Source organism: Falco punctatus, assembly GCF_963210335.1.
Source record: "Falco punctatus genome assembly, chromosome: 1".
Lineage (NCBI taxonomy): Eukaryota > Metazoa > Chordata > Aves > Falconiformes > Falconidae > Falco > Falco punctatus.
Genome location: NC_137580.1, coordinates 88450014 through 88463093, shown reverse-complemented (window position 1 = coordinate 88463093; position 13080 = coordinate 88450014). Strand labels below are relative to the sequence as shown.

Sequence of the window (13080 nt, the reverse complement as noted above, 5' to 3'; positions counted from 1 at the left end):
ATAGATCTTTTCTCAGTAAATTATGCATTTTTAATATACTCACTTGGAAAAAGGATGATTCAAAGTAGTCCTAAATAAACATTCTGATTTAATCCACAACTTCAGATGGCTACTCTGTATTGTACCTTCTGTATGACAATACAAAGTAACTCCAGCACTATCCCTTGAATTCTTTAGCAAGTCCCTCATAGCCAAGAGACCACAAGACAGTAAGACCAAGCTTTTGATAGATCAAGGGCCTAAAATGTAGTAACTTCATTTTCTGAGTAGTTAGTTTTGGAGCTCTTGGATGTAATAACCCTCAGAAAGAAAACTCTATTGTTACTTGTCATTTCAAACACACTATTTAATAAACCATTTGTTCTCCTTTAATATGCATGCTTACATCATCTTTCTTCTTAGGTGTTCAAATGCTGTGTAAGCATCTATGGGAATTGCAATGTTAATAAAACTGTATAACATTAACTGTACATAGGCAGCTCAAATGCAAGACCCAGCACCCTGCTGTAAATACGTTCTCCTGGAAAAAAATGGTGTTCCCAATACCATTCTCTATAGTTCAAACACAAAAAGTTTTCACAAATTGCAGCAGATGCTCAGGAGCAGCACTTCTTTTTTTCATTCTGCTTCTAGTTGTGGACTAGATAGTACTTGTAAGTCAGAATGGTCAAATCAGAGTTTGCTGGTCCAAAAAGACAGACAAAACATTTCCCCTAGCAACTATTTTCACTATCAGAGAGTATTTAGAATTCCTCATTTTGGCTTAGCAATAAGCTTCCTAACTCCTCTAACTTTTTCATTATCCTCATCATGCATAAAGACCTAATTAACTTTTAACAACTTTTTCTATCAAAATTCTATCAATCTCCCCATTTTGATCTTTTGTTTAAGCAAGCATCCCAAAAACAGAAAAAGGGGAGGATGACTTTAGATACAAAAGATGACATCTGGACACAGATATCAGAGTAACTCCTGATCTTTTCACTATTTAAACATGTATATGTTTCACCTTTTCTTGGAAACATTGTATGACATTTACAGAAAGGTAAGGTAAATACAATTCCCCTTTCCAGAAGGTTACAATAATTTTGTGTCACCTTTGAAAGATAATTCAAAGATCGGGCTCAAACTAATTTTACACAGGAAAAAGAAAGAAAAAAACCCCTTTAAATACTACTTGACACCAGCAGCTTATATGAATGAATATTAGAATTTCAATGTTACTAAGTAACCATACAGTCTAATAAGTGGCATACAGCATGTAAATATTTTATATTAAAATTACTACATTAGACAAGATCATTTAAAATATTTAAAATTTCAAACTGCTCGCAGTTAGATCCCACCTGCTGCACAACTTCAGGGGGGAGTTCTGATTTCCACTGCTTAAGCTGTCGGGATGCAAAAGAATGTAGGGCATAGGAAATGGTGCCATATTCTATCCACAAGGAGAGATTAGAGCTGTCAATTTCTAGGGCTCTCTTGAAGCAATTCAAGACAGGAGTAGAGTGCTTCCAGATTGGGCCATCGCTTTTCAATTCATTAGAGTTCAACTTGTCCTGAATACGACTTGCTCGAGCCAGAGCCATGCCAGCCCATGAATCAAACCTATGCAAGCAAGAACATAACACATGAACAATTACCCCCTAAACATTACACTGAATGGCACAGACAAGATTAATTTTGTTATATCTGCAACTTCCTTTCATCCTATGTGCTCTCAAAACAGATTTCTGCATCTCCTCTTCCCCTCACAGTGGAACAGAGGCTGTATAGCTTAAGTCTGATTTTATTAAAAATGGTTTCCTAATAAAGCACTGTCCCCTGTAATTGTCACACATGAAAAACTGATGAAACAACGTTTATTTGCCATGCAAAAATAGCATATCTAATGGCAGCACTCCCATCGATTGCTCAGTAACCGCGCTGTCCTGTCCAAACATTGTGACCCTTTATTTCTGTAGGCCAGCAGACAGCCATTTTGACATTTTGTATTGTTGGACTGAATTGTGAATGGCCTTTATCATCATCATCATCTTCCAACATAAAGATCACAAAACCCAAAATGCATTCATGTAGGAAAATTCTGATGAGCAATAATAAAGATTGCTTACTGAGGGGACTGATCAGGATATAGTCCTGTGTTTATCAGATCATTGACAATGCAGTCTGGAGAGTAGTTTCCGTGTTCCATAATCTCTCATTAACATCTGGGGTCAATGGCTCTGGAATTTTTCAATTTTACCATGATACTAATATCAAAAGAATAATCATGATGTTCTCACATTTTTGTTTGTAATTTCTTGCTGATTTCAATTGAAAACCCATTTCTGGGTCAAGTGACCTCAGTAGTCTGATACCCAAGGGGAATAGATGGGGAACTGTAATACAGACATTTAAAGAAGTAACATCTCATATGGCTGGGCTAAAAATATGCAACCACATAAAGCATCTTCCGAGCACCAAAATGTCACACATTAAGGTAAAAATGCATTCCACTTATTTATGAATTTAGGTTTTAAAGTATCAAAACTACAGAAAAATGGGGTGGAGGTGGGGGTGGTAATTTCTTTATGCGGCTTCCAACAAAAGTTTTAGCAATCTGCTAATCACAGGTCCCAGACTAGAAGATTCAATAACGTTAAACTACAGCTATTTCCTCTGTAGGTTTCCAATGTAAAATTGCTCTGTGCTTTCACCCTCCCTTTTGTCTCTGTTATGTGACTGGATTTAGAAATAGTTTTCTTGTCTCAAGTCTATCAAACTAGGGTTTTTGTCACTGACCCTGATCTATCAGCTTCAAGGAGAACTAAAATGATAGCTAGCACCTAATATGCAAACCCTATACTTAATCAGTAAATTTAAAGATTATTTAATTTCCCTTCAAATGACTGGTATTCAAAATATGCTTTATTTTTAAGATGAGAGAGCTTAAACCTGGTGGTATTTCAGCAAGTTGTACATTACCATAAAACAAGGTGTTTTTACCACTTTACTTTACTTGAGCTTGTATTCTTTGGGTAGTTCTCTAGCAGTAAGACCATACATTTAGAAAGAGGTCAGCCTAAACAGTTAATCTGCTAAAGAATGTTATTTGTGCTATAGCTATGCTATTAAACAGTAATATTTCACATTCCTTGTCATGTAAGAACATGCCAAAACAAAGAACAAAAGGTGAAAAAAAGAAATACTGATTTGGTCCTCACCCTTGCCAGTTATTCTTGACTTTGATTTAGCTTCCCCCCGTATTTCATTTTTTGGTTTTAATTTCAAAACAATCAAATATTTAATACTAGGTTTTCAGGGGTTTTTTGTTTGTTGGGTTGTTTTAGAGATGCTTTTAATTATACAATCGACCTGTGATAATGGATTGCAGACAAGTTGTTTTTTTAAAAAAAATCCTTAAACCAAAATAAGTATCTTCTGTTGTCTCCTTTTCAGTACTAAAAGAAGGGAGAAGAATGAACAATGTGCAGCACAATTCAATAATACTGACCTGTTTGGACAAATACAAATGTCGTGCATGTAAAATTTAATGGCCTTAGACTGTTCTTTGTTCTTGAAATGGTAGTCTGCCAGAAGATAGTACAACTCAGACACAACTGGTGGAGAACAGTCCGCACCATCTGGGAGAGATGGTGCCTGAAAATAAAAAAATAAAGGTTCATATTAAATGAGCTACACACTTGCTTCTTTGTAGTGAAAGTAGCTTTCTCATCACAGAATATTAATGTATTCAGTACGAAGACAGTGAAAGCATTCCAGAGATACACAGAGCACTTATAAACACTAACAAATATCTCATAATGACTCCATATTAATGAGTATTGTATCTTGCCTTTCCAAGACTAAAAGCTTTGGTGGTGTCATTCCTGTTTAAGTGCAATTACCTGAGAAAATCCAACATTATGGAATAAATCATTCCTCCAACTATCTCAAAGTCAACATAAAAGTAACAGCAATAATTTATGTTAGTTTTTTTTTTAGAAGCAATTAATTGATTATACCTTGCTGCATGTTCCTTCAATATAGGCAGATACAGTATCTAGGCTCAGCATAGGCTTGTCTGTTCGAGGAACAATTGTAGCAGTCTTCTTCAAAAGGTTGGCCAAATCAGCAGACACAGTACTGGTTTTGTAACTATCAAATTCTGGAAGAGTTTTAGGCTTGAAATATTCAAACATGAACAAAGCATCTTCCCATGTTAGATCAACCTGAACAGGGAGGTAGATGAGGGCAGAAAAAAAATTAAACTCCAAAATTCAAAAGTCCACTAACAATGAGTTTCTATGGCTTTTCCAATTCATAAGAATATACATACTAGTCTCGAGGAAACCTATTAAAGAACAGAACAAGGAGCCATTAATCTATGCTGTTCACAAACATAGCATACTGCTCACTGATTAAAAAGACTAAGGTATTGGGCTGTAACTTGGTGTATGTCACTGGAAAATAAAGTCATTCTGCTTGCTTAGAAGAGTTGCTCCGAAAAGTTGTTTATAAGAAAGAACCAATTGCAAGCATCCTGAGTGACACGGAGATCACAGGTAAGACACAGAGGAGAAAAGCTCTACACCTTCAATTTCAAAGTCAAGTAAGAAGAACAAATGAAATGGGAATCAGACAAAATTCTGAGACTCAAAAAACTTAAACTCTCTGCAGAAAGGTACTTTCAGAACTTATTCCTCATTTTTCCTTCACTTCTCTTTCTGGAAAACACTAAAAAAATAAATTGAAAAAATAAAAGTTCTTTTCTGGTAGACTATGTTTTTCTCCTTTCATCTTATTCCTTACAGCAAGTTTTGCTTCTGTACTGAAAACAGGGAACTTGCATTAATAAAAAGATCAATTTGTCAATGATTTCAATAAGAACTTTAGCAACCAGAATTGCCCAGATGTAACAGATTTTATTTTATTTTACTTTATTTTATTGGGCAGAGGGTAATCCTTATATTACCCTTTTTCTTAGTTATTGTCATCTCCTCATTACCTTAATTTTCTAACAAGTAAGTTTAAGAGACAGAATTCACAAATATTCAATGAGTAATACCAGTATTTGAGTATTTAAAAAGGTCTGTTCAAAGAAACTAGACAGTTGTTTTGCTCGTATGAAACTTTTTTTGTTCAGAATTCTACCAACACTTGCAAAAATCATCTGAGGTTTTTGAACAAAATCAGTGATGTTTCAAGGCAGAGGATTGCTGACCTGCTTTTTCTGCCCCTTCTTTAATATTACAACCCTCTTTCCAGGGCACTCTGTAGTTGTTGTTCTCCTAAACTCAACTAATTTCACACATTTCTCATAAACACCTACCAGCTATTCACCATCACAGATTAAAAAATAAGCTATAATATAGTTTACTTGCACCATTTTTAACAGTGAACTTTTTGACTTTCATAAACTGAAAGATTGGCTGCTAAAGTTTTCTTCTCTCAAGTTGCCTTTTTCCTCTCTAATTTTTCCCAGCTGAAAGTTCTTCTCTGTTGAAAACAGGGAAGTCATGGCCCAATAAAATCAATTTGTCAATAGTTTCATTTACCACGAATAAAATTACACTAGCATTTCATTTCAAATATCTGACTGCTATATTCATAAAAGCTTCCATATTTTTAAAATTAGTTTATTTTCTACTATATCTAAAATAAATTATTTTTGCAAGGAAATAAAAGTAATCTTTCTCACAAATATATTAAGGTACATTAAAACCAGCCAGGGCTGTATCTTTCATCACTTCAGGATATTCCACTGACATTAACTAATACATATCTTACCTGCTGTACTGAATGTTCTTCTAGGTACCTTGCTTTGCTTTTTTTGCTAGGGAAACCATACAAACAATAAAAACACTGTTCCAAGGCTGTTTCCAGCTCTTCTTTGTATGGATGAGTATCTTCAGAAGTGGATGCTGCAAGTTCTTTTTGTAGTACCTGAACCTACAACACCACAAATATCAATGAAAGTGCCATCTACAAGCTGAAGATTGCATTAAGTTACCTAGCTGTCTGAAGGCAGATGATGAAAACCACTTTGAAGAACTACACCTATTTTCCCCCAATTACAAGCTGATGTTACCCATATTTCTGTGAACTAGTCTCACACAACAAATACTTTCAACAGCACTGCAACTGCAATAAAGTGGGTTTTTTTTTTCTCCTATGTTAATTCATGAACTCTTGTCTTTAACCAATGAGATCAAATATCAGCTTAACGTTTCACAGTTAGGATCATTCAAAGTTTTCCACTACGCACCAAGTTGCTTCTGTGAATATAAACACTTTGTGAATAAGGACAAGGCATAGAAGAATTTCTGCCCTGATTCACAAACATCAATTTTCTCTTCATGGAAAAAGAGGAATGGAGAGGAATCTGCAGAGCAAGAAGGGATGGCTAATAAAAATCTGGCTAAAAGGGGTATACAATTGCACAGAGAGTTCTATTAACTGATAAGTCATTTCCTTTAACATTTTTCCTCTGACAGAAAGCATCAACTTTCATTTATTCATTTCAGTAAGATCTAACCTCTCCAAAACAGCCATACCCATTACTGAACACACTGGTTAACTCAGGAGTTTCATCAACTGAAATTCTGCAGTAATAAATTGAAAATGCAAAACATTCACCTATTTGCAATTTGTATAAAAGTTCATCATATTACATTTACAGTACTTAAGCTGCCTGTTTATCACTATTTATCATTTTTCAACATCTACGATTGTAAACTCAATTGTTTATGCATATGATGCATGCAACAAGAACCTTCTTACCATGACTGACTCTCCTGACACTACAAACACTGAACATGATCACAAGGCAAAATTCTGTCATTCTACATGTAAGAAGCTCATTTGCAAGTGCTGGGATTAACTATAAAATATCAATTCTCTTCTGCTTAGAAGACCTGTGCTAAGAACAAGGTGCGATTAAGAGCCAAACCCCTGAAAAATAACACTAAAAACAATTCCTAGAAGGCATTTCAATGAAATTTTGAGCCATAGCCATCATCTTTGAGTCACAGCAGACACCTTATTTCCACTACTTTTCCTGTAAGAATTTGCGAACAATGTTTAAAATTTACAAGAAATGTAGATAAGTTGAAAGGAAGAGGTAAGCATCACGGGGTACTGTAACAAAAGCATGATACTCCCTGCAAACAAAATCACATCTAACACCAGTAACAGAATTCTCACTTGAACAGTGTTCAAAACAATCTCCCGTGTTCTTATTCAGCTTTTAAATTCCTGGCAGTATCTCAGAATTGTTCTTAATCCAGACTGTGACTATTGCTGAAAGACTTAACTACATGTTAGTATCATCTCTTGCACACCACTTTCAGCCACCAGCAATACAAGTACTTGAGCAGACAGTTCACCTATAGGAGGTGATCGTTTCATACTAGTCTATAAAACATACTTTTAACATGCTTAAAACTGCTTTTCTTTTTAAATAATTCATTCCATTTTATCTTCTTTCCTTACCCTTCCAAACCCTCTTGTCTCCAAAAACTACATTATTGTGCTTAAAATTAAATATGATCTAGTATTATTAAGAAGTGCTCAATTCTGTGACCGAAAATTGAAGATTTTATTCAAAGTACCAGATGCCACTTGCAAAGACCTAGCTGTAAATACATTCACACCTCTCAGTTACCTGTAGTTTATCGAGGTTCACAGGGCATACTACCTGACTCCCCAGGCTGTGGATACAGGCACACTACACAGACACAATTTAGATTCATCACTTAAGAGCACTGCATCTGAGGGCAAGCTCGAGTCTGGAAACAGGCTATTTTCACGAAGCACAGCATCAGAGCTAATAAGCCCTTTGGACTCAAGGCAGATCCATGGAGAGGCAACCAAGGTGTATCAGTATTATGCTCCTAATACCAGGGAGACTGAGGAGGGTAGGATGCAAACATAATCTAATAGTCCTACACTGAATCAGCTTCAGTTCAAACACTGTTCATTAGTTCCAGCCCTACCAGAGTGAGCAGACTCCTGCAGAACCTCAGGCTCTCTGTGCAATGCTTCTCAGCTGTCTAAATTACTGTCCTAGACACACTGCTGCTCAAACACAGAGCTAGATGGGGTCTGGCACTGAGCTGTGGCTAATAAGCTCCAGGGAGCGCTGCGAAGGGAAATTAAGAGATTCTTGAGTAGCTCTATGCAGAACTAATCATGATTTTCTTTTGGCTGAAGGTAATAACCCTCAATGAAGTCAAGCTGAACCTGTGAAGTGCCACTGAACTATCCCTGCAGAGCACTGCCCAGCTAAGCCCACTTGCTTTTTTTCCTGTTTAAAAGACTGAAATGCACTGCTGAGACGGCACACACCTCTTGCCCAAAGATTGCCACTCCTACCCTGCCTATCTTACCACCTGATTGGGGGACAAAAGCCATGCTCACTGCTGCAATATTGGAGCAGGAAGCATGCTCCATCCATACAGACAGCTCATCTTCCAGCAAGATATTTGAGAGATGAGCAGGAAAAATGGCATTTGTTGTTTTGTCTAGTTATTTTTCCTTACATTCCTCATGTTCCCTCTCTCTCTGTAGCTAGCAGACTTGGGGTGATTACCATTAACAGTTACGAATTTACAATTGTAACTTTAATTCTCAGAGGACAGCTGAAAATTAAGAGTTATTGCCAAGTAAAAGGTTATTTGAATATCTAAAGTAAAATTTTGAATTTACGTCAGAGTAAACCTTTGCTGCAAGCAGGGCAGGGGTGTGGCTGAGCTACCAGACACAGGAGAAGATGAAACTGCATATAGATTCAGTATTCCGGTATTCCCTTTCCACAGGTTACAAGGCGCAAGCACTTTTATATGTTCATTACCAAAAATAAAACACAACCTCTGACTTCATCACATGAAAGAATATACAATGACAAATTACCATATCACCATCATCTGGGTGAATGCTGCTAAGTGCCAGAAATTTTTATTAGCCTCAAACATTACCTCTGCTTATTTTTAAAGAGTAGAACATGCATCTTCCAAAGCTAAGCACCACAAAACTCAAGTCTGAATTTGAATAACTGAAATTTTATCATGATCAGTGGCTGATACAGGCCCACATTTCTCTTAAGATAATCACTTTAACACTTCTCTAGTGCTTTCTCTTTCAGGGCAAGGTAGATCATTTACTAATTCCCATTTAAGATGTTTTTATAGTAGAGACTTAGTTGTCCAAAGGCATCACTTGTTTGACAAAAAGTGCTGTTTAGAAAGCATACCCATGGAGAAGGGTCTGGAATAAGAAGTCTTTGCTATTCAGATTCAACTGACTGAAATGTTCATACATTTGTCTGGGAGAAGGAAAGTGTATTTAAAAGTGTATATTTAACATGAAGACAAGGCAATAAACAATCTAATATAACTGCGGTTGTTCCCTGCTTTGAGATGGGGGTTGGCCAGATGACTTTCAGAAGTCCCTTCCAACCTAAATTATTCTACGATCTAACACTTACATAAAACTTTAGAAGAGCACCATCTGAATTGCAACACCAGGATCTTCTTCCCAAATACTCATGAGCAGTGTTCAGCAGCATGAGTGAAGAAGGCAACATAGGGGTATCAGGACTCACTGGAAGAAAGAAGTTGGTAAATAGCAGAGTAGCACAGAACTGAGTTAAATCTAACTAGCCAATGCTTCTGGCAAAAAGTTCCCTCTGTGATAAGAAAGTGATGTTCGCATACCTTCAGCCAGCAAGACAAGACAACAAAAAAGTATTTTCTTATGTATATTCTGGAGCTAGACTGTAAGGAGCTGGGCTCCAATATATGAAAGTGAATAACTAACCCACCTTCTTCTCCCTGGTTCTGCTGCTGCTGGCAGCAAAGGGATCGAAAAGCATCTTCCTCGTGCTGGATGATCCTGTGCAGGATAACCCATGGAAGCACTGATGAGACATATGGTTCTTTTGGTTCTTCCTGGACCGCCATGCTGCAGTCTATGATCTAATAAAGAAACAGACATTATACAAAGTGCTACAACATAAACGTCAGGTATGAATCCTTCCCAAAAAACCCAAAGTTGGTAAAGCATTTTATCCTAAGGAAATCTAAAGTTGAGGCTCAAGCTTCTCACAATGAGTGGTGGTAAAAGTCCAATAAATAAGTTCTTAGTGTTAGTAGGCCTCATTACTGTACAAGAAATTTCTCTATAACCCAGCAAGGAAGAAGAACTTAGTTCAAAGAATTCCTGAATTCTTTACCAGGTCTTACAATAACTGTTAAAGACCAACTAGAATCATTAATAGGTGCTATATAAATGATGTAACTGAACAAATTCTGAGCAACACAATGCTGTGTCATGGAACCATTGCCTTGCCATTTCTCATAGACAACTGTCCATTTTATTGCCAGTGCCAGAAATTTCTGAAGTCCTACACTTTTCTCACATTCTTCCACACATGCAACAGTTTTTTTGTTGGTATTTATGTAGATAAAGAATCATATTTATCATTACTACAGAATCCATTTAGGTTATTACAATGAATACTCTGTTCTCCAGAATTCCATTACATCCCATAATGTAGTGACACACATACAACTTCAGATAATAAGAGTATGATTTCATGAGTAGTGAAGGTCCTTGGCTTTTACTGAAGTACATGGAGATTTGGAAGTTGCAAGCACATTAAATTTTGACATTAACTACACTAGCTTCTTAAGAACTGAGAGCCTGCCATTTGTTACTTGGATTGAAAAATACTCATTCAATAGTTTTAAGGTTTGAAAATACCTTAGTTAAAAGGCTAAAATTAGCTGTATTCATAATGCCAGAAACAGTCCACAGATCGCTTTTTTTTCTGCCCTCTTCTCATCACCCTCTCTGTTTTTGCTGGAAAGACCCTTAGCTTGGCCAGCACTTGCAAGCAACAATACCATATTCATAAGGCTTATGGTATCTTGTCTTCTAGCCCAAAGCACACACTACCAAGATCAGTGCCATAACTTACAAACTGCACCCAGCCAGCTCAATCACTCTTTGCACTATCACCATTTCAAATAGCGTAAGAAAACAGTTTTGTTCCTTGAGTTATCTTACTACCACTCTTTGATTATTTCAGGCAGCTTGGTGTTTGAAGGTACCTGCTGTTACCAATTCTAGCACAGGTGTGCTCTGTGCATCTTTAACATACTGAAATGAAAATAAAGACTACAAAGGTAACACTTATCTTCCCTCAACAAAAATGTAACGCAAAACGTCACTGCAAGTGGGTGACAATTCAGACAGCAGCTGTATCATGTCTAAAGGTCTGCAGCACACAATACCTCTTTCCTAGTGCAAGTGAACAGGTTACCTGAATCAGGTTGTTTGTTAATCGAACAAGGCTTGGTGTTACAGAAGAGTCTTTCAGGATGCTGTTGACTGATGATAATGAAGTATCTATTCCTGTAAGCAGTTGTGTTACCGTAGCAACCCACTCTTCTTTAGCAGAGGCTGCTGTCATATTAATCATCTGCTGAATTGCTTCATTCAAGGCAACTTCTGAGCATTCAAAGCATTGCTTGTAATCTTTCAGTTTGAGCAGGGAGTCCTAGGGAACGTAAATATGAAAAAAATCTATTATAAGGACAAGGGGGTTATTTTAAACAATGAATGCACAGCAGGGCAAAGCAATACACTAGATATAATGTAAATACAGTTAATGTAATGTAACTAATGAAATGATAACAGAACACCTTTAAATATGACATTAAAAAAATACAATAAGATATGCATGGACCCTAGATAACAAATATACAAGTAGGATCTAAATTTCACAAAAAATCATCGCTAAATCTTGCTGCTTTAATAAAAGATGAAAAAAAAATTCAAGAAAGGGATGACTCTTTCATTACTCTTATACAGAAATTACATTTCTAATTTCTAACCTACCTAGAACCTGAACAAAATGTTTTGGCAGACAACATGCATACTGATCTAGAGCTGCCAAGTATATGGCACGCCAGACTGGCTTTAAACACACACTTCTTGCCACTATTAAACCATGACACTCACCCATCCTACCACCTGCTTAGGAACCATTTTTATTGTCTAAAATTCTGATACACAATTGAATAGAGGCTCTACAGCAACAGGGTTTGGATCTTTGTGATCTTGTGCTGCCATTTTATTACTTCATAAATAACAAAATAGCAACTATAAGGCTAGCATTATAGCAACATCTCCTGCTTCTTTCTACTCTGCCAAGCTTGGGTCAGGAGATGGCACAGAGCTGGTAGGATTTGGTTCAATCCAGTTAAAAGAGCACCAGTCTTTTTGTGCCACCTCTTTTTTTTCCCCCAGAGAACTTGACAGGCTCAAATTGTTCCTATAGCTGAGCTCGTCTGTACCCTTACTTTCATAGTGTCAAATCGACTAAATCTGTAGCAATTATACTGAATCTACCTATCAACAGTTTGTCACTCATGCAGGACAGATGCACTACATCATAAAAATCATACATATGCTAGATAACTTTTAAGTTTCAGAATCATTGTAAATTACCATATAGTCAACATAAACAAAAGCAGGAAGTATTCACAGCAGGTGCAGATAGCATGAATCCACCCACAAGATCTCTCTGCAAATGATTCAAGTTTACTCAAATTTTCTGGCCATTTCAGGCAGGCTTCAGATATCTTATACTTTTAGCCACATTCTCAGTTAGCAAAAGCTGGTGTATTGCTGATGATGTCAAAGCTATTTATTAGTTTTGCTTTGTAAATAAGGCTCATTAACCATTAACACCCACTCTAGAAATCCTTTGATCTTGTTTTCAGGAATAAGTCCTAATATCCTACTAAAAAAAAATTTTAAGAAATAAAACAAACCTGTAGGAGAAGCAGCTGTGCTGGTCTCTCTGGTATGGATGTTACAAATTCCAGATGTTTTGCTCTGCCATAACCATTAAAGCATAATGTTGGGCGAAGCAGATGCACCACTGCATTATAATCCCCTGCCTCATACAGTCGCTGTATCTCTTCCAAAGACTGGCATCTCTCCAGAGATTTTAGGTTCTTTTCAATCTGCAAACATCACAGATGACACAATCCAACTTTTTGTCTTCAAATACATTTGAGCACTGAC

The 13080-nt window shown here is 36.7% G+C and overlaps 1 protein-coding gene across 2 annotated transcripts in view; it reads right to left on the bottom strand.

Annotated features, from left to right (window-relative positions):
* Positions 1 to 13080, bottom strand: part of CABIN1 (calcineurin binding protein 1) — a 120648-nt gene that overhangs the window by 89251 nt on the left and 18317 nt on the right. For both annotated transcript variants that reach the window (XM_080396011.1, XM_080396010.1), the window contains exons 16-23: positions 12825 to 13019; positions 11309 to 11545; positions 9806 to 9959; positions 9470 to 9585; positions 5773 to 5934; positions 4008 to 4214; positions 3497 to 3642; positions 1347 to 1608 (exon numbers count right to left, since the gene is read on the bottom strand). In XM_080396011.1, coding sequence (XP_080252137.1) covers positions 1347 to 1608; positions 3497 to 3642; positions 4008 to 4214; positions 5773 to 5934; positions 9470 to 9585; positions 9806 to 9959; positions 11309 to 11545; positions 12825 to 13019 — 1479 coding nt within the window. The remainder of the gene's footprint in view (positions 1 to 1346; positions 1609 to 3496; positions 3643 to 4007; positions 4215 to 5772; positions 5935 to 9469; positions 9586 to 9805; positions 9960 to 11308; positions 11546 to 12824; positions 13020 to 13080) is intronic.